The following is a 22513-nucleotide window of genomic DNA, read 5'->3' on the forward strand; positions in this document are numbered from 1 at the left end:
AAGAGAGAGACACAAGAGAGAGACACGAGAGAGACACAAGAGAGAAAGAGAGAGACACAAGAGAGAAAGAGAGAAACACAAGAGAGAAAGAGAGAGACACAAGAGAGAGACACAAGAGAGACACAAGAGAGAAAGAGAGAGACACAAGAGAGAGACACAAGAGAGAAAGAGAGACACAAGAGAGAGACACAAGAGAGAAAGAGAGAGACACAAGAGAGAAAGAGAGAGACACAAGAGAGAAAGAGAGAGACACAAGAGAGAAAGACAAGAGAAAGAGAGAGACAGAAGAGAGAGAGAGACAGAAGAGAGAGAGAGAGAGACAGAAGAGAGAGAGAGAAAGAGACACAAGAGAGAAGAGAGAGACACAAGAGAGAGACACAAGAGAGAAAGACACAAGATAAAGAGAGAGACAGAAGAGAGAGACACAAGAGAGAGAGAGAGAGAAAGAGACACAAGAGAGAAAGAAAGAGAGAGAAAGAGAGAGACACAAGAGAGAGACACACAAGAGAGAGAGAGAGACACACAAGAGAAAGAGAGAGAGAAAGAGACACAAGAGAAAGAGAGAGAAAGAGACACAAGAGAGAGAGAAAGAGAGAGACACAAGAGAGAAAGAGAGAGACACAAGAGAGAGACACAAGAGAGAAAGAGAGAGACAGAAGAGAGAGACACATTAGAGAAAGAGAGAGACACAAGAGAGAAAGAGAGAGACACAAGAGAGAAAGAGAGAGACACAAGAGAGAGACACAAGAGAGAGACACAAGAGAGAGACACAAGAGAGAAAGAGAGAGACACAAGAGAGAGACACAAGAGAGAAAGAGAGAGACACAAGAGAGAAAGAGAGAGACACAAGAGAGAAAGAGAGAGACACAAGAGAGAGAGAGAGAGACACGAGAGAGAGAGAAAGAGACACGAGAGAGAAAGAGAGAGACACAAGAGAGAGACACAAGAGAGAAAGACACAAGATAAAGAGAGAGACACAAGAGAGAGACAGAAGAGAGAGAGAGAAAGAGACACAAGAGAGAAAGAGAGAGACACAAGAGAGAGAGAGAGAAAGAGACACAAGAGAGAGACACGAGAAAGAGACACAAGAGAAAGAGAGAGAAAGAGACACAAGAGAGAGAGAACGAGAGAGACACAAGAGAAAGAGAGAGACACGAGAGCGAGAAAGAGACACAAGAGAGAGAGATATATATAAAGAATTATGCCTTTAATATTTACACAAATATTCATGTACATTTATATATGCATAATACACAGAGACATGTCATTGATATGTACTATATGTAATAAGCAGATTTTGGCCCAGTCTTGTTGCTAGGTGCATACTCCAGCACAATAACATATTTAAAGTGAAGAGCGCACCCACAGGACTTCAAAATAAACAAGATAACGTAATTTTTTACAGTTGTGCCCTACATACATTCACCATTTCAGTCCCATTACCAAGCTTTCCATAATATGTCATGGTAGTTGGAATGAAACATTGATTACATGCAAAGGCACGTCTGCTTAAAATAAATCTGCACTTTTTTAAAGCTTATATGTGCTTTTTTTCCACGTTGGAGTAATAATTTTTAATTTTGTTATATTTTCTAACTCTGTATCTGCACACTATGCTGGCGCAATGCATTATGGGGCTGGTAAATATTTTTTTTCCAGGGCTGCTTTTAATTCCCAGTCCGGCCCTGGACACTGACGACTGTTGGGTGGGGTTGTGGAGCCCGAGGAACATATATCCATATGTGGTGGGATTGCCCGAAGTTACGTAGCTTCTGGAGGTCCGTGGAAGATCTCTTGAGACAGACGTTCGACAGGCCCCTGGGCTTGGACCCATGGATATACCTGTTAAATAGATCACTGGACGGTTGGACCAGGAGAGAACAGAAATTAGTTCATAAGATAACTTGCAATAGCGACCGCATGGCTCTCACCAGAGGGCCCAGAATTCCCAGGGGTAATATCTAGGATTAGAGAGTGTAGAATTATGGACGATTTGACAGCGAGGGTAAGAGGGACAATAACGACATTTCAAAAAATTTGGGAACCATGGCACAACAGCTTAGTAGGCTCAAGCGGAGACTGATATGGCCTTCTTTCATGGGGGGGTATGTCCCCGAACCAGATAGGACCCCTCCTTGAGGGAGACACATTCCCCACGTAGTCGTTGTGAGGCCTTTGCCCTCTCCTTGCCCCCCCCCCTCCTCCTTCTTTCTCTTTTCTTTGCTATCTATATATTGTCTACATATCTTCTTTCTCTTCCTTAATATTAGAATTTCACACCTATTCTGTCTCGTTTTTGTTTCTTGTTTTGTTTTTTGTGTCCTTCCTATCTACTTTTTTGGCCTTTCCCCGGGTTTTTCTCGGGAACAAGGCCTTTTTATTTTTTCCCAGGCATGATTATATTGTCGGAGGAACAAGGTAGCACATGAGCAAGATTAGTTACTGAATGGAACTGGCTACTTGTATCGCTTAAATGCCTGTATTTGATTAAAATAAAAACCCTCAGTAGACGGCGGGTATCAATGGTTCTTAAGTATTGGGCATGTGTTGTATTAGTTGAAACGCATTAGGTTTTTAAGAATTGTAGTAAAGTTGACTTTAGGGCACGCCCGAAGTGGATGTACACTTGCTATGTTTATTGAGTAAGAATAAAGAATATTTAAAAATAAAAAAATAAAAAATTTTCGGTAGGAGGCAAGATACAATGGGACAAAAAAAGAGGCTTGGTATGTACGCTTTAGGTTTTTAAGAATTAGGTTTTTAAGAATTGTAGTAAAGTTGACTTTAGGGCACGCCCGAAGTGGATGTACACTTGCTATGTTTATTGAGTAAGAATAAAGAATATTTAAAAATAAAAAAATAAAAAATCTTTGGTAGGAGGCAAGATACAATGGGACAAAAAAAGAGGCTTGGTATGTACGCTTCTTATACGTATTGTATTTTCCAAGAATGTTTTATCGAATGATGGCTTCTGCGCAAGCCTGAAAGTTGAAATGCACTTGCTGTACTTATCGAATGAAAAATAAAGAATTAAAAAAAAAAAAGGAGAAAATAGCAAACTCAGTAAAAAAAGGGGACAAAACATTTTTTAGATACATAAATGAGAAAAAGAAAGTAAAACAAGTTAGATTAAAAACAAAAGAAGGTAGGTATGTAGAAGAGGATAAAGACCCTCCCTGGACTGATAAGGAAGAGAGAGACATGACTGAGATAAGTGGATGGGACAACATGGATACAATATGACAAAATGGGACCATAGTCTTCTCGTTCTGTTTTTTGGAGCTTTCCGCATTGGCGAGTTAGTGGCGCCCAACCGGCAGGCAGCTTCGCCATTGTCTCTTTCGGAGGTTAGGTGGTTGGAGTTATCTGTCAATATTTTCGTGCAGTGGTTCAAGACGGACCAGGCGACCCGCGGTGCTTGGGTACGTATTGGGGCGACGTGGGGAGAGGTCTGTCCTGTTGGGACCATTCCTCGGGTTCTTAAGGGTGTGGTTCGAAAGGGGGTGCCCTCTGCTGGAGCATGCAGACGGTACCAATTCACTGCTATGCTCCGTAGGGCGTTGGCGGCCTGCGGGGTGGATGCACAATCCTTTCGAATTGGGGCCGCTACTCAGGCGAGTTTGTTGGGCTACTCGGCAGCGGACATTAAGTGCATTGGTAGATGAGAGTCGGGGAGCTTAAAGTCGTACGTTAGACCTCAAATGTTGTAATGTTCTTCTCGTTGTAGGTGCGAGGCCCCACTATGTCTGGATTTTTGGGCACTCCTTCGTATACTGGACTGCTCGACAAGCAGAAGACCGCACCTATGGACGGAACTTGGGGTTTGCATTTGAGCTAGCACGGGTTAGATGGAAGGGAGTTAGGGGTCTCCTTTGGCAACAGGTATACCCGGAGTGCGTAGCGCTGCGTAGGTTTGTCTCGGGGCCTGTGGTGTTGGTTGTCCATGCTGGCGGGTATGATTTGGGGAGGGTTGGAGAAGAGCCGACGCAAGCTGAAGATAGCAGTGGTAAAGTTTGTGCGGCGGCTGGGTGGCGTCGTGGTCAGGCAAGTGGAGTTGGAGGGAGACAACCTAAATTTGATGAGGAAGGACGGGGTCCACTTAAATTCATCGGGTTGGATATTTTTAACTCTGGCCTTCAGAATGGGATCGAGCCTGCGTTGTCTGCGGGGGGCACGATGATGACAAGGGGCAACAACTAACGTCATCATCGCGGTGGCGGGAGTCCTGGCCAGCGCAGTCATAAGCGGAAGAAGGTACAGAGGAGGCTTGGGGAGTCACAGCCTGCCGGTAGCTGATAGCGGAGGCAGGCTACTCCGGACTCCGGATAGTTAAATGGGATAGACCTGTCTGTTGGTGAACCACCCCAACAGCCGACAGTGGTGATTACTTGCTGGCATGAATTATCAAGAAAGTTGTGGCCTTTGCCCTTACCCAACATAACAAGATCTGATGTGTGTTATTGGGCAACGGGTGGGGGTATTCCCGGGGTAGTCAGCAGTCAAGGTCTAGCTGACTGCAACGATGAATAATTTTGTTCAGTATTTACAGATGAAAATGAAGGAAAGGGCCCTCATTTAGGAAAATGGACAAATTAGTCATTTGTTACATGTGAGTTTACAGAGGAAGAGGTTCTATTTCAACTGTCAAAATAAAGACAAATAAGTCAATGGGACCTGATGGATTATGCCCACAGTTATTAATAGAGCTTAGTGGTGTACTAGCAAAACCTTTAACAGATTTATTTAACCAATCATTGTTAACAGGAGTAGTAACAGAAGATTGGAAGTTAGCGAATGTTGTGCCCATTTACAAGAAAGGTAGTAGGGAGGAGTCAGGCAACTATACGCCAGTAAGCCTTACTTCAGTAGTGGGGAAAGTAATGGAAACCATGTTAAAGGATATGATTGTTTAAAATCTAAAATCACATGCATTTCAAGATCAGAGACAACATGGGTTTACTTCAGGGAGATCATGCCAAACTCATTTTATTGATTTTTTTGATTGGGTAACTAAAATAATAGATCAGGGTGGGGCAGTAGACATTGCTTACCTAGATTTCAGTAAGGCTTTTGACACTGTTGCACATAGAAGGCTTATCAATAAACTGCAATCTTTAAGTTTGGATTCCAATATTGTTGAATGGGTAAGGCAGTGGCTGAGTGGCAGGCAACAGAGGGCTGTAGTCAATGGAGTATATTTGAAACATGGGCTTGTCACCAGTGGGGTACCTCAGGGATGTGTACTTGGACCCATTCTCTTTAATATTTTTATTACTGATATAGCAGAAGGTCTTGGTGGTAAGGTATGCCTTTTTGCCTTATGATACTAAGATATGTAACAGGGTTGATGTTGCAGGAAGGATAAGCCAAATGGCAAATGATTTAGGTGAACTAGAATAATGGTCAGAGTTGTGGCAACTGACATTTAATGTGGATAAGTGCAAGATAATGCATCTTGGGCGTAAAAACCCAAGGGCAGAGTACAGAATATTTGATAGAGTCCTAACCTCAACATCTGAGTAAAGGGATTTAGGGATGAATATTTCTGATGACTTAAAGGTAGACAGACAATGTACTAGAGCAGCAGTAAATGCTAGCAGAATGCTTGGTTGTATAGGGAGAGGTATTAGCAGTAGAAAGAGGGAAGTACTCATGCCATTGTACAGAACACTGGTGAGACCTCACTTGGAGTATTGTACGCAGTACTGGAGACCGTATCTCCAAAAGGATATTGATACTTTAGAGAGAGTTAAGAGAAGGGCTACTAAACTGGTTCATGGATTGCAGGATAAAACTTAAAGGGTTAAAGGATCTTAACATGTATAGCTTGGAAGAAAGACAAGACAGGGGGGATATGGTAGAAACATTTAAATACATAAAGGGAATCAACACAGTAAAGGCAGAGAATATATTTAAAAGAATAAAAACTACCACAACAAGAGGACAAAGTCTTAAATTAGAGGGGCAAAGGTTTAAAAATAATATCAGGAAGTATTACTTTACTGAGAAGGTAGTGGATGTATGGAATAGCCTTCCAGCTGAAGTGGTAGAGGTTAACACAGTAAAGGAGTTTATGCATGCATGGGATAGGCATAAGGCTATCCTAACTATAAGATAAGGCCAGGGACTAATGAACGTATTTAGAAAATTGGGCAAACTAGATGGGCCAAATGGTTCTTATCTGCCGTCACATACTATGTATCCATGTTTCTAAATAGCTTGTAGCTCTGAAGCTCTACTGGCTGAGGTAATGGCAATAAGAAAAACACTCATGAAAATTAGGAATCCATAGGGTCGAAAAGGGTATTGTGGCGAACATAACCTCGCCATGGACTCCTGGAGGAGCCTACTTGCCAGCCTCCTGCCCCAGGACTAGTGGCCCTGCAAAATACACTTTAACCCCTTAAGGACACATGACATGTGTGACATGTCATGATTCCCTTTTATTCCAGAAGTTTGGTCCTTAAGGGGTTAAAAGGCTCTGTTCATGTGATTTGGGATTATACATGAACACAGGCAGCGGTGTTTGGTCGTCGAGTTCATGGAACTGAAATCGGACACTGAAACTCCCGAACACCGCTGGACTTCTATCATTACCTGCATTCGGTACTATACAACTTAGGACACTGATCGGTGGAATCGGTGAACAAGCATGTTAAATATGAATTCAGTTTGGTATTTTATGCACTTTTATACTCCCGAAAGAGACCGACTCTTAGCACTGATTTCATGAAAACTGTTTTAGGCATAGGACCATGTGTGCGGTCGGTCAAATAATTGACTTCCATGAAAAAAAAAAAAACAACACTGAACCGATCTGGGTGATTTTTGGATATGTTGGTCACCTAGATAAGGCTATGCAGGAATGTAACTTTCTGGGGTTTCTATGGATTTTGGGGGTACTTTTGAGATGTTTATAAATTTTATGTTTTTGTACCTGAGAGATAATTTAATTATATGTTTTCTTCTCAGATAATTATCTCTCAGGCACAAAGGATCATGGGAGGGATTTCCCTGTATTCTTGTATTGGAAACCCCTTCCAGGGGCTTTTCAATAAAAGGCCGTGTGTCTCCTCCAATAAACCCCCAGCACTCAGTCTTGACTAATGTCTGTGGGGGAAATCTATAGTTGCTATAATCACTTGCTATACAGCTATACTCTCTTGGAGGAGAGGTTTTCCCACAGGGAGCTGGATCCAGGTGTTGGTCCAGGGTGAGACCCTAGTGCCAGGCGATCCGCCACAGGTATCTGTCAGACTAAGTAGCACTGTAGGCAGATCCTATGCAATAATGAAGTTTTTAATGGGAGGTCTAATTCTCATCACTCCTTTGATAAAGCACTTGAAAGTAGTGTCTAAAGCACACTGAAAGTTAGAAATAGCAGACATTGCTGACAATTGTACCTTCGGAGAGCTAAGGCTCAAACCTTTATACAAGCCGTTTTGCAAAAATTTCAACAAATCAGGAAGATTAAGGGAACATGAATATTTTTTTCCCAAGGTGAGATGCCCATTCAACATATGATCTCCAAATCCTATAATACACTTTAGACATAGAAGGATTTCTTGCTTAAAGAATTGTATCCACCACACGTTCCAATAAGCCTTTAGCTTTTAGGACATTCTTTTCTATCTCCAAGTCTTGAAATGAAATTTGGCTGGGTAGAACTGGACCCTGGGACAAGAGATTCCTTTTTATTGGCAGATCCCACTGTTCTCCTTCTGATAGGCTCAGAAGTTGCAGAAACCAAGGTCTCATTGGCCAATGTAGAAAAATAGCTTCTACCTCTACCTTCTCTTTCCAGATCTTCTTGAGTGTTCTCTGTCTTAGTGAAAGAGTAAAGAATACATAGCCCAGCTGAAAATTAAATTTTTATGTTAGGGCATCCTGACCTTTTGCAGTCGGGTCGAATCTTCTGGAGAAGAACAAGGGGGTTGTTTGTTTCTGAGGCTTGCCATCAGATCTATATCCAATACGCCCCATAAGTCGTATATTTTTGGGAAAGTATCCAAACTCTGCTTCCATTCACCTGGATGTACATAATATCTGCTCAGATAATCTGCAACATTGTTTAGTTGTCCTGGTAGGTAAATAGCAGACAGTCCTTCCATAATCCATTGTGCCCAGAATATAATTGTATGCATTTCTTGCCTTTTGTATCTCCTTGGTGATTGATGTAGGCCATGGCGTTTATGTTGTTCACTCGTACCTTCACTCATCTGTTTTGCACGAGGTACTTAAAAGCTAGTAGGGCTTTGTATACTACCCTCAATTCCAGAATATTGGAATGGAAATTGCAACATCTCATAGACCAAATTTCCTGGGCTAGATAATGGTTGTATTGAACTCCTCAAAATCTCCCACTGGCGTCCATGGTCAGAAGTTCCCACTCTGGATCTTCTAGTGGGAAGTCTCTTATGATAGTTTGCTCGTTTATCCACCATTGAAGAGAAATTCTTACTTCCTCAGTTATCCAAATTTTTCGATCCCATTCTTGGTTTTCTTGAATTAACTGATCTAAAAAAAAATTCCTCTCTGTTGTTCTGAGATTCCAGTGTACCCTTCTCACTAATCCAAATATTGAGGACAGTGTTCCCAGAAGACTCATACAATCTGTGGGCCTCAGAGTGCTACTGAAACTTTTCCCAGTAGCCTGGAAATTACTTGAAATATTTATTTTGAATGAACATGACAAATAACCTGTTTAAGGAGTTTCTCCTGGCATTCTTTCATAGGTTTTTCTTTTTCTTGATACACTGTAGACTCCACCATAATTGATAGAATATTTTCTTTGAATTCAAGAAAGTATCCTCTTTCTATAACTGAAAGAACCCACTTATTTGTGATTTGCAAGGCCCAGATTTGATGATATTGTGCAAAGCCTTGACTATCTGTTCCTTGCCACCCTCAGAATGATCTTCCTCTTTGAGGTTTGAAGTATTGACTCTGTTGTCCTTTCCAATATGGAACTCTGGTATAATATCTTCCAGGTTTATATGTTCAGGGGTCCCGAAAGGAGTTTTTTTCTCTGTAGCCTCTTGCCCATCCGCTGAATATCGCTTGCTTCCTCTATACTAAGGTAGAAGAGCCTTTTTTCCCCTCTGCAGCCTTGAGCATTGCTAAGGGTTTCCCAAACAATAGGTTTCCAGGAAAAGGAAGTAGGCATAACTTTGTCTCAGAGAGGTTATCTGCTCCCCACCCAAAGAGCTCTTCTCGTTCAAATAGATTGGTTCTACTCTTCAACTCCACCCTCTCCTCTCAACTAGACATCATGGCACCGCCTACATTTAAACACAGCATTTACCTACTTCAGTCCTCTGTCTGTAATCCAACCTGTGATGCTCGCCTTCAAAACTTCTCTATGGCTGCACCATTCCTGTGGAACTCCCTTCCCTTCTCCATTAGATTTTCACCCAATCTCCATTCCTTAAAAAAATCATTGAAAACTCACTTCTTCAGGAATGCATATTATATAAACAGTTAACAGCTTTACCTCCCGGCATCCTGTTTGTTCTTCTGCAACTGTCAGAATGTTTTTTTTTAAATCACCCAATAAGCCCTCAGTGAATACTTTTCTAGCAACCTAGTTTCTACCCTACCATTGCATTTTGTGTCACTATATCCACTCCCCTTAGCATTTAAGCTTATTGAGCAGGGCCATCAATCCCTCTGTTCTTCTACTTCCAACTCATCTGGCTACAATTATATGTCTGTTAGTCTACCCATTGTACAACGATGCAGAAGTTTAAATAAGTTTAGAACCCAAGCGTTTTTTCATAGGGTCTCTCAAGACACTGCGCTGTCTATTGGCAATGCAGTTCTCTTTTCCACTTTGATAATAGCTGCATCTACCTTAGGAACCGTGTTCCAGGACTTGGTGTCACAAGTTTGAAATGATAACAATCTATTAAATATCCCTTTCGTGGATAAGCGTTTTGCAGGTTTTTCCATTCTGACTCAATAAGGTCCTTCATGGTGGAGTGTATAGGTAAGATGGTTCTTTTTCTGTGTAGGTCTTTAAAGTATATTTCAGAATCTTTAGCCTCTCCACGATCCTCTGGAATTCTCGATTTGTCTCTGATCAGAGAGATGAGTGAATCAATGGATTTTCCGTCTAGATTATATGTATAACCCATACTCTCTTCAGCTGGAATCGGAAAATCTTACATAGAACTTGATGAGTCTTCTCTTGCTCTTTTGTTTTTTTTAGATGATTGACTCTTCCAAGTCGCCTCTTTAATACCAGCAGCCACAGCCTTAGAAATAACCTCATCCACGTTAAGATTTGTGGTTTCAGGCAGCCGATGTAGAGGCTCCTTTACTTGATATAATGTGAAAGTAATCTCTGCAGACGTTTTCCCCTCAATAGCAGCAGGTGGGCAGCCATGGCATTTCTTGGATTTTTTATTATCTGTTGAACTTTTTCTTTCAGGCTGTCTATGGCTGCAATTAATACATATATACATATGTGCATCACCAAGCGTTTATATAATAAAAGGGCCACCTATACATAGATGTAGTCATGAGGCACTATTTCATAAGACAACGAAAAAGCTCACCTTACCCTTCTATATCAGCTCCTTGAGGCGAAGGAAGAGGAAGCCATGGTAAAAGGACTACAAAGAAATATTTCCATCAACTACCATTACCAAAAAGAAGTTACTAAATGTAAACAAAAAAAAAAACAGAAAAAAACTGAGAGAAAAATCCTACCTTTATGAAGAAAAAAAAAAAACAGTTCAATCCAACACTTATGATCAGAAGGAATCACAAAAGAAATCGAATAAACCAGAATTTCCACCTTAAGAGAATTCCTGTGGACTTCCTTAACCCCTTAAGGACACAACTTCTGGAATAAAAGGGAATCATGACGGAATATTTCCGTTATGCGTCCTTAAGGGGTTAAATACCTAACTAGCACTTTAAGGCCGTTTGCGTACGCACGATATGAACTGGAGGAAGCCGGTTGGTCATCTTGGATTTTGCCAATCGCAAGAGTAGCAGGGCAGCAATTTTGGTGCAGAAAAATGCTCAAAAAACGTAAGAAATAGGTTAGGAGACCTCGGGGGCCACAGGAGAAGGCTGAAAAATAAAAAAGCCACTTATAAGTAAAAACAGATCACGTCAGCCATCTGGGAACACCCAAATTGGAGCACAGGAACTAATAGGTACACTAGGTTTCCTTATCACCTCACACAGAGCTATAGCAATAAACAATAGCACATAAATAATCGATAAGGTCCACATTCTTCAAATTACTATTTACTAACATAGTAATTCTAACCCGAGAGTCCTGAACAGCTTGGGCTGTATCTGGGTTCTTTCCTGGGGAGGGAGGCTGAATTCCCCACGGGTGCCATAGTGAAAAACCAATAGCAGGTGCACTGTGAATTACAAATTTGTTGTGCTGCATAACAGCTGGAGGACAGGAAAAAAGACTGAGAGGGGGGAGCTTAACCCATAGGTGAGGCTGACACGGATTGGCTAGGAAAAAGACAAATACAAACTTTTTCATAAAGGTCATCTGCAACATACCTCTTGCAGCCCAGGTGACTTACCTATGAAATAAAGAGGGCTGCACTCACCTAAACATGCTACATTATAAGGGTGCTGCTGGGGGCCACTTAATACAACATCCAGCGCACTCACTCAGTCACTAAACACCAACTTTAAAGCTTACAAAATGTAATAAACAAAACAATATCATAATATATTACTATAATGAACGTGTCCAGGAGCTAAATAGACTTCATGAGAGAATAAAGGTAACAATAAAAATAAAAATAGATCAATATTAATATACAGTATATCAATACAAAATATAAGCATAACAAAATTAAGAGATGTAGAGGGATCACCACTGTGTGCGGGTACAAAATAAGAGGCAACCAATGTATCTTACCGAATGCAATTGTACATCTTGTTGTAAAAAGTCTGATATGGACCCCTTACCCTCCCCTTTCCACTTCTATTCTGTACCCCTTATCCCCCCCCCCCTACCAGTTTTACGCTTTATGTTGGATATTCATGTTCATGACATTTGCATGACGAAAACCAATAAAAAACTTTAAATGGGAAAATATAAGCATAAAATGAAAATTAAAAATATAGAAAAAAATAAAAAAAATAACATAGAATTCCAGGTCCAAAGAAGTTCAAAGAGAAATCTCTAATATATATATAGCAAAAGTGTCACTTCCCCTGCTTGTGAAGACAACACAGGGTAGTGGGACCCAAATGCCAAAATAGTATACTTTCTTAAGAAAAATGCATAAGATCTTCATTATATATAAAATATACCAGCCAACCAGTACAGAGACAACTGGTTGCTGAACTGCAGCAGATTGTCTTCCCAGTGCCTAGAAATAGAAATAAAATAGCATAGTGCTCACTGTAGTAATCACAATAAATTTAATGACTAAGATTAAAAACACTCACAAAAATAGTAAGATAAAAGCCAAAATTGGCTCAAAAGCCTATACTGTAACTTGCTGTGATGATCCTGGAGAAGGATGAGAGATGTGGGAGTTGCGGGTGGTCCTGTGTCTCGGGTAGCGGTGGAATCGGTGTGCAAGCCTCGTTCAGATGTATTCCCTCGAGGCTCCTAGTTCGATCTCCGGTATGTATGTGGGATCGGCAAACAGCAGGCTAGAGTCTATCGTGTTCAAATTAGAAAGGTCTACTGCCTTATATGTTTCGTGGGGATCCTCTGAGGAAGTGGGGCAGGATCCCTACTAACCACGTATGCCTCGAAGGAATACATCTGAGGTGGAACGCACTGTGGAATGCATGCGATTCCACCGGTACCCGAGACACAGGACCACGCGCAACTCTCACATCTCTCGTCCATCTCCAGGATCGTCACAGCAAGTTACAGTATAGGCTTTTTATTATTATTATTATTTATAAAGCGCCAACAAGTTCCGTAGTGCTGTACAATGGGTGGACTAACAGACACGTATTTGAAACCAGACAAGTTGGACACACAGAAACAGAGGGATTGAGGGTCCTGCTCAATGAGCTTACATGCTAGAGGGAGTGGGGTAATGTGACAAGAAAGGTAAGCGTAGGGTAGAAAAGTAGGCTGCTAGGATAGTATTCACTGAGGGCTTAGTGTTTTGTTTTGATGACAGTTTCAGGGGAGGAATCAGGGTGCGGGGAGGGAAGGCTGTTCACAGGTTTATTGACATGCTTTCCTAAAGAAGTAAGTTTTCAAAGAAGGAGTGGAGACTGGGTGAAAGTCTAACAGAGAGGGGAAGGACGTTCCTTAGGAACGGTGCAGCTCTAGAGAAGTCTTTAAGGTGAACATCAGAGGTAGGAGTACAAACAGAGGTTAGACGTAGGTCTCCGGCAGCGTGTAGGGGCCTAGATGGGACATATTTGTGTATGAGTGAGGATAAGTAGGTCGGAGCAGCATTGTGTAGAGATTTGTAAGCAATTATCAGGATCTTAAATTGAGTCCTATATCTTACGGAAAGTCAATGTAGGGACTGACAAAGGGGGAGGCGTGGGAGGTGTGGGCAGACAGGAAGATGAGCCTCGCCACCGCATTCATTATAGACTGTAACGGGGCAAGTTGGGAAAAGTAAGACCACTGAGAAGCGGATTAATCAAGGACAGCGGCATGGACAAGCACCTTTGCCGTATCAGGCGTTAAATAGGGTCGGATGCGCATAATATTTTTGAGATGGAAGCGGCAGGATTTGGTGATTGATTGGACATGAGGGGTTAAGGAGAGGTCGGAGTCAAATAGAACATCTAGGCAGCGAGCCTTAGAGGTAGCGCGGTTGGCAGCGCCATTGACAAACAAGGGAGTAGCAACACTTGAGGGAGGGAAGACCAGAAGTTCTGTTTTGGACAGGTTCAGTTAAAGGAAATGAGCAGCCATCCAGTTGGAAATAGCAGCGTGGCAGTCAGAGACACGAGTCAAGAGGGGTGGTGAGAAATCAGGGGAGGACAGATAAGGTCGATTTTGTCTTTTATCTTACTATTTTTGTGAGTGTTTTTAATCTTTGTCATTAACATTTATTGTGATTACTACAGTGAGCACTATGCTATTTTATTTCTATTTCTAGGCACTAGAAAGACAATTTGTTGCAGATCAGCAACCAGTTTTCTCTGTACTGGTTGGCTGGTTGTTTTTTTACACACATTGAAGATCTTATGCATTTTTCTTAAGAAAGTATACTATGTTGGCATTTGGGTCCCACTACCCTGTGCTGTCTTCACAAGCAAGGGAAGTGACATTTATGATATATATATAATTTCTCTTTGGCCTTATTTGGACCTGCACTTCTATATTATTTATTTTAATGTTTATGCTTATATTTCTTATTGATATATTTTTATTTTTATTGTTACCTTTATTCTCCCATGTGGTCCGTTGAGCTCCCGGACAATTTCATTATAGTAATATAGTGATATTGTTTTGTTTATCTCCTAAAAGGATTGGTGACCCCTCTGTTCCAGGTTTAAAGCCATTTTCCTAATTTTCTTAACTAACATTTCTCGTACTCATTTATTTATGATTCCTACCGATTTCTTTGTTACTTACAAAATGTAATATATAATTTTTTTTAAATGCGTGCGTGGGCTGGATCTTGTGTTTTTGGTCTTGATCTTGTATGTAAGTGGATCAATCTCATAAGAGCAGGCTTGCTAGAATAGGACCTGCCCAGAATGGGGTACATTGATGTTGTGGCAGGTTGATGCAATGTATGATCATATACTGTAACTAAACCCCCATTATTTTTGCCCAAGTCAGATGACCTACTTATCAGTGAACCATTTCCAGAACCCAACAACAGCCGACCCGTTAGCATTAGAGGTAGCAGGTATGGCGTTCCTTTGTAGTGGGATCCAAGTGCAAAAATGGCCGAGCCCAGAACAGTCAAAAGTGAAAAAAGGAACAGTCCAACTAAAAAAAGAGAAAAACAAAAATAGCATTAAAAACACAGAATATACAATAGCTGAAAGTATATTTTAGGCACTTATGTTTCCTTCCATTTGTACTATGTGTATCTTGTAGTAAGAGACTGTGGCGAAACCAGCTTCGCCACTGTGAACTGGAGAGGCCTGGTTGCTAGCCTCCTGCCCGCTGACTATGGCCCCTGGACATGTTGCACTTTAAAAACTATATTTGGGCATGTAATAATGTATATGGCTGCTACTGGCCCTTTAAAATCATCTATGAACAGATTGGGACTTTTGGGACTACTGTCCCTTTAAGACTGTGAAGCCTATTCTAGTGTACTGCCTGTAATATTGTATATGTATTCATGTGTTAAGTTTAACCTGGGTGATATGTATGCAGCATTCACCTGATTGTTCGGTAGAATCACTCCATTCATTATATTGAGTGAAACTACCGAACAACCAGACCACCCAGGAATAAGTGTGCCTCCAATTACAGTTTGCAACAATGTTGCAAACGGGTAATTGGCAATCCATGTAATGTATTCTTTGTCCTCTGGGTGGCCGCCATTCGGGAAACAAACACGTGGCGGCGGCCATCTTAAACTACCGAACAGCGGTGTTTTGCCGTCGAGTGTCTGGAACTAAAATCGGACACTTGACTAGGCAAACACCGCTGAGACCTCCATACTTCCAGAAATTCGTATGGAAACTACCGAATGACCCGCCGTTCGGTAGAAAGAACCACACAAACAAGGGAATTCATTCAAACCCTCTCCAGGCTCTATAACACAGGCAATTCGTCTGTTTTCATTCCCTTGTTTGTGACCGACCGCAGGGCCAAAATGCATGGAACTGTTTTCGGATACTTTACCCATGCGGTCGGTCAAATCTTTGGAACCTCATATCTCCCGAACCATTCATCCGAATGACCTGATTCTTGGATATGTTGTCCCCCTGAATAAGGGCTATCAGGGGATACCTGTTTTGGAGGTGTAGCATATGTATTTGGGGTACATCCAGGAATTGGGGAAAAGGGTGTACGGTATAATTATGTTAAGTGCTAATCTAAGGGGAGGAAATGTGTGGGAGGTACATCCATGTGATTGGTTAAATTCATCCTCCCCCTGGGAGTGTCCTGTATGTACTTGGTTGTAATAAAAGCTAGACTGGGTGTCCCAGTCCGGAGTCTTGCTTAACCCTCAAAGCGATGTGTCGTCTCGGTCTTTGGGGGAATGGGATTGTATGCTGACTGCCAAGAGTGTAAGCCGATGTCTGCTTTTCTTGTTCAGCTGTTCCAGTGTTCGTGTGGTTCCAGTCGGGAGAATGGTGTTTGCAGTAGCTGCCTGTGCATCTGGAAAGGGGATTATCGCCTAAACTGGGTTTTATCCTCTTGTAAGTGAAACGGTCCGTTACAGAGACTCTTATTGATAAAATTTGAATGTGGGTTAAATGGTTGGAATCTACAGACTATCAGTGGACATTACACTATACTGAGCGAGGTACCAAATGTTCACAATGAGTGGTGTGGACACATTTTTATGAATGTTAAAGGAATGAAGGTTTCAGAATAAATAAATACAAAATTATTCAATTAACTTACATCGGTTTCCGAATTTATCGACGAGGAAGCCAGCAACTATCACCACTAGGGCATTGCTGTTGAAAGAAATTAAAAACAGTAATCTAGCCATAATTAATTTCAACAAAGTAGACAAGTAAATGCATCGTTATCCTTGGGCTACAACTCACATTAACCTCCTTCAACCACAAACAGGAAACGTTCTGTTAAAGCGAAACAAATGCATGAAACGCAAATATTTATTTATTTATAAAATATTTTACCAGGAAGGATTCGTTGAGATTTCTCTCAAAGTATGTTGAAAAGCACCACCTCAATAATAAAAATGCAAATGAGGGAATGAAAAAAGTAATGTACAATTCCACCCTTACAAAAAAACTCTTCTAACAAGTGATGGTAGAAACTGCAAGCTTTTTACCTAAAATTGTATTGCTGGAAATTCGAAGTGAATTTAAAATTTTAGACCAGACGGAGTAAAACTAAAGCTATAGTTGTTTTGGGGAAGGTTGTAGTTCCCACTAGTTGAATTTAGTTCAACCATGAGTCGTGAATTGCTCGATATCTTTGTCAATACTTACGTCCACACGTAGATGGCATAGAGTAAATTATACTCTTCAGGGCTCATCCCGAGACCCTCCACGCAGCCCCCACTGTGGTTAGTGGAAGGCCTGTTTTGACAGGTCAAGCTCTGTAGATATAATAAACATCAAAGGCAAATCAGTCTTCATTGACAAAACTAAACACATATTAAAGAACACGCTAACATTTTTGCTGGTCTATGTTAGGATTGCTTTGTCCTTCCTTAAAATCAGTCAAACCTCTTCCTTTCTATAATCAAAAACACCGGGAATAGATGTTACCAGTTAGATGACTGCCATAAAAAAAGCTTTAGAAATAATTGGGAAAAGTAAAGTGTAGGTGGGGGACACCTGCTGTCAGGTGCAAACTAAAACGTTAGTGAGAAGGAGCAGGCAGTGTGTTCAAGATTGGAAAAAAAAGTGTGAATTGTTCAGAATTCAAAGTTAATTTCAAATCCCAGGGTAAAATGACCATAAAATGTCAATGTTAAGGGCACAATAGGTTGTCAGACATATTATATTAGAAAATATTAGTACACGCTGAAGACATAATTGACCTGGAAAATATTTTCCAAATTGGTTATTTTGGTTTAAAATCTGAAATTCAATTTAAACTCCTAACAATTAAATTTTTGATGAAAGGTCCTTGGACAGTTAGTCTATAGCCTGTTCCTATCATACACAATAGACATTATCTATTCTCAATCCATATTTCACGAGTGTTCACTATTGTATAAACATATCTGTGGCAGAACCGCTGCCTGTTTGTGGATCTCCTCTTTCTATTACATGTGTTTCCTTGTCTTTTCGTGCATTGTGCCCGCTCCCCATTCGGGAGTGCTTCCAGACAGGGAATCCATTCGTCTCCTGGGTAGCTTCCACAATCGAAGATTTATAATAAGGAAATGCAAAACAATTATTTTGTCTCCACAATTTTAAGCAGTTAGTGCTGTCTTGCTGAGAGTCAAACTCTGCATACTCACTCCCTGAAACTGATCCCGAAGCACACTCGGGATATCAAAACAGAAAAAAGAGCCAAACGTGAGCAGGCAGTTGAAGAAAAGAACCAAAAAACGATAATATGCTGAAGAAAGAAGAAGAAACATACGTTAACACATGCATGGTCGAACATTTATTTATTTGTCGTTTTGCTGGGTAGGAAGCAAAATGACGTAGCTCTACGTAGGGGCGGACTGACCATCGGTTATGGACCAAGGGCAGGAGACTGGCTGGACTGCAACACTCTGGCTGAGAAGACCAGAGATCCTAGTCAGAAAGGCAAATACCACGCACATTCCAGCCATTGTTTTGGGCCCTTGCAACCTATCGCACTATAAGTGACCCCCCCTTTCTGAGTGAGACCTGCCCACCCCCTCCTGCTCTCTCTGTGCCAGGTCTCCTTTATGATCTCCCTGTGCTGAGCTCGGTGAGAGATGGAGAAGTGGAGTCCGGGGATGGGAAGTGACATCACTAAGAAGATAAAAAAGCAACCTGGGAGAAACTCGGCAAATATGCTTCTTCTAACTATTTTCAACAGCCCCTAGGCCCCATTTACACCTACCACAGCACCTATCTCTTCCTGCACCCACCTCAGCCGTTATGCCCCCCGCACTCTATTCAGCCCCATGACGGTTTATACCACATGATAATAGAAAAAAATTAAACATAAATAAAAAGGGCAAACAAGAAAAGCACAAAAAAGAATGAAATACAAAAATACATCTACCCTTTTCAGCTGTGACTGCCATTGCTCCTTTTCTGTGTATTTGTGTCTGCAAAGATACACAAATTATGTTATGAGCATTAAATTAATTTCCTGAACACCCAATGATTTAATTGTCAGTTCTAGGAATACAGCTATTGAGTCAGTAAAAGTACCAGGAATACAATCATTGAGTCAGTCACACAGTGCCAGGAATACAATCACTGAGTCAGTCACACAGTGCCAGGAATACAATCACTGAGTCAGTCAAACAGTGCCAGGAATACAATCACTGAGTCAGTCACACAGTGCCAGGAATACAATCATTTAGTCAGCCACACAGTGCCAGGAATACAATAATTTAGTCAGCCACACAGTGCCAGGAATACAATAATTTAGTCAGACACACAGTGCCAAGAATACAATCATTTAGTCAGCCACACAGTGCCAGGAATACAATCATTTAGTCAGTCACACAGTGCCAGGAATACAATCATTTAGTCAGCCACACAGTGCCAGGAATACAATCATTTAGTCAGTCACACAGTTCCAGGAATACAATCATTGAGTCAGTCACTCAGTGCCAGGAATACAATCATTGAGTCAGTCACACAGTGCCAGGAATATAATCTTTGAGTCAGTCACACAGTGCCAGGAATACAATCATTGAGTCAGTCACACAGTGCCAGAAATACAATCATTGAGTCAGTCACACAGTGCCAGGAATACAATAATTTAGTCAGCCACACAGTGCCAGGAATACAATCATTTAGTCAGTCACACAGTGCCAGGAATACAATCATTTAGTCAGCCACACAGTGCCAGGAATACAATCATTTAGTCAGTCACACAGTTCCAGGAATACAATCATTTAGTCAGTCATACAGTGCCAGGAATACAATCATTGAGTCAGTCACTCAGTGCCAGGAATACAATCATCGAGTCAGTCACACAGTGCCAGGAATACAATAATTTAGTCAGCCACACAGTGCCAGGAATACAATCATTTAGTCAGTCACACAGTTCCAGGAATACAATCATTGAGTCAGTCACTCAGTGCCAGGAATACAATCATTGAGTCAGTCACACAGTGCCAGGAATACAATCTTTGAGTCAGTCACACAGTGCCAGGAATACAATCATTGAGTCAGTCACTCAGTGCCAGGAATACAATCATTTAGTCAACCACACAGTGCCAGGAATACAATCATTGAGTCAGTCACACAGTGCCAGGAATACAATCTTTGAGTCAGTCACACAGTGCCAGGAATACAATCATTGAGTCAGTCACACAGTGCCAGGAATACAATCATTTAGTCAACCACACAGTGCCAGGAATACAATCATTTAGTCAGCCACACAGTGCCAGGAATACAATCATTTAGTCAGCCACACAGTTCCAGGAATACAATCATTTAGTCAGTCACACAGTGCCAGGAATACAATCATTGAGTCAGTCACACAGTGCCAGGAATACAATCATTGAGTCAGCCACACAGTGCCAGGAATACAATCATTGAGTCAGTCACTCAGTGCCAGGAATACAATCATTGAGTCAGTCACACAGTGCCAGGAATACAATCATTGAGTCCGTCACACAGTGCCAGGAATACAATCATTTAGTAAGTCACACAGTGCCATGAATACAATCATTTAGTCAGCCACACAGTGCCAGGAATACAATCATTTAGTCAGTCACACAGTTCCAGGAATACAATCATTTAGTCAGTCACACAGCGCCAGGAATACAATCATTGAGTCAGTCACACAGTGCCAGGAATACAATCATTTAGTCAGCCACACAGTGCCAGGAATACAATCATTGAGTCAGTCACTCAGTGCCAGGAATACAATCATTGAGTCAGTCACACAGTGCCAGGAATACAATCATTGAGTCCGTCACACAGTGCCAGGAATACAATCATTGAGTCAGTCACACAGTGCCAGGAATACAATCATTTAGTCAGCCACACAGTGCCAGGAATACAATCATTGAGTCAGTCACACAGTGCCAGGAATACAATCATTGAGTCAGTCACACAGTGCCAGGAATACAATCATTTAGTCAGCCACACAGTGCCATGAATACAATAATTTAGTCAGTCACACAGTGCCAGGAATACAATCATTTAGTCAGCCACACAGTGCCAGGAATACAATCATTTAGTCAGTCACACAGTTCCAGGAATACAATCATTTAGTCAGTCACACAGCGCCAGGAATACAATCATTGAGTCAGTCACACAGTGCCAGGAATACAATCATTTAGTCAGCCACACAGTGCCAGGAATACAATCATTGAGTCAGTCACTCAGTGCCAGGAATACAATCATTGAGTCAGTCACACAGTGCCAGGAATACAATCATTGAGTCCGTCACACAGTGCCAGGAATACAATCATTGAGTCAGTCACACAGTGCCAGGAATACAATCATTTAGTCAGCCACACAGTGCCAGGAATACAATCATTGAGTCAGTCACACAGTGCCAGGAATACAATCATTGAGTCAGTCACACAGTGTGAGGAATACAATCATTTAGTCAGCCACACAGTGCCAGGAATACAATCATTTAGTCAGTCACACAGTGCCAGGAATACAATCATTTATTCAGCCACACAGTGCCAGGAATACAATCATTTAGTCAGTCACACAGTTCCAGGAATACAATCATTTAGTCAGTCACACAGTGCCAGGAATACAATCATTGAGTCAGTCACTCAGTGCCAGGAATACAATCATTGAGTCAGTCACACAGTGCCAGGAATACAATCATTTAGTCAGCCACACAGTGCCAGGAATACAATCATTGAGTCAGTCACACAGTGCCAGGAATACAATCATTGAGTCAGTCACACAGTGCCAGGAATACAATCATTGAGTCAGTCACACAGTGCCAGGAATACAATCATTTAGTCAGCCACACAGTGCCAGGAATACAATCATTGAGTCAGCCACACAGTGCCAGGAATACAATCATTTAGTCAGCCACACAGTGCCAGGAATACAATCATTTAGTCAGCCACACAGTGCCAGGAATACAATCATTTATTCAGCCACACAGTGCCAGGAATACAATCATTTAGTCAGTCACACAGTTCCAGGAATACAATAATTTAGTCAGTCACACAGTGCCAGGAATACAATCATTGAGTCAGTCACTCAGTGCCAGGAATACAATCATCGAGTCAGTCACACAGTGCCAGGAATACAATCATTTAGTCAGCCACACAGTGCCAGGAATACAATCATTTAGTCAGTCACACAGTTCCAGGAATACAATCATTGAGTCAGTCACTCAGTGCCAGGAATACAATCATTGAGTCAGTCGCACAGTGCCAGGAATACAATCATTTAGTCAGTCACACAGTGCCAGGAATACAATCATTTAGTCAGCCACACAGTGCCAGGAATACAATCATTTAGTCAGTCACACCGTTCCAGGAATACAATCATTGAGTCAGTCACTCAGTGCCAGGAATACAATCATTGAGTCAGTCACACAGTGCCAGGAATATAATCTTTGAGTCAGTCACACAGTGCCAGGAATACAATCATTGACTCAGTCACACAGTGCCAGGAATACAATCATTGAGTCAGTCACACAGTGCCAAGAATACAATCATTTAGCCAGCCACACAGTGCCAGGAATACAATAATTTAGTCAGTCACACAGTTCCAGGAATACAATCATTTAGTCAGTCACACAGTGCCAGGAATACAATCATTTAGTCATTCA

At 41.5% G+C, this 22513-nt stretch overlaps 1 protein-coding gene across 1 annotated transcript in view; it reads right to left on the minus strand.

The window, feature by feature from the left end:
• Positions 1-18821, minus strand: part of LOC134571921 (major facilitator superfamily domain-containing protein 1-like) — a 28888-nt gene extending 10067 nt beyond the window's left edge. Inside the window, exons 1-5 of the mRNA XM_063430610.1 lie at positions 18800-18821; positions 18057-18157; positions 17074-17183; positions 16517-16572; positions 14774-14917 (exon numbers count right to left, since the gene is read on the minus strand). Of these exons, the coding sequence (XP_063286680.1) occupies positions 14774-14917; positions 16517-16572; positions 17074-17183; positions 18057-18157; positions 18800-18821 (433 nt within the window). The remainder of the gene's footprint in view (positions 1-14773; positions 14918-16516; positions 16573-17073; positions 17184-18056; positions 18158-18799) is intronic.
• Positions 18822-22513: the final 3692 nt, after the last annotated feature.

The sequence above is a fragment of the Pelobates fuscus genome, chromosome 8 (genome assembly GCF_036172605.1).
Source record: "Pelobates fuscus isolate aPelFus1 chromosome 8, aPelFus1.pri, whole genome shotgun sequence".
NCBI classification, from domain to species: Eukaryota; Metazoa; Chordata; class Amphibia; order Anura; family Pelobatidae; genus Pelobates; species Pelobates fuscus.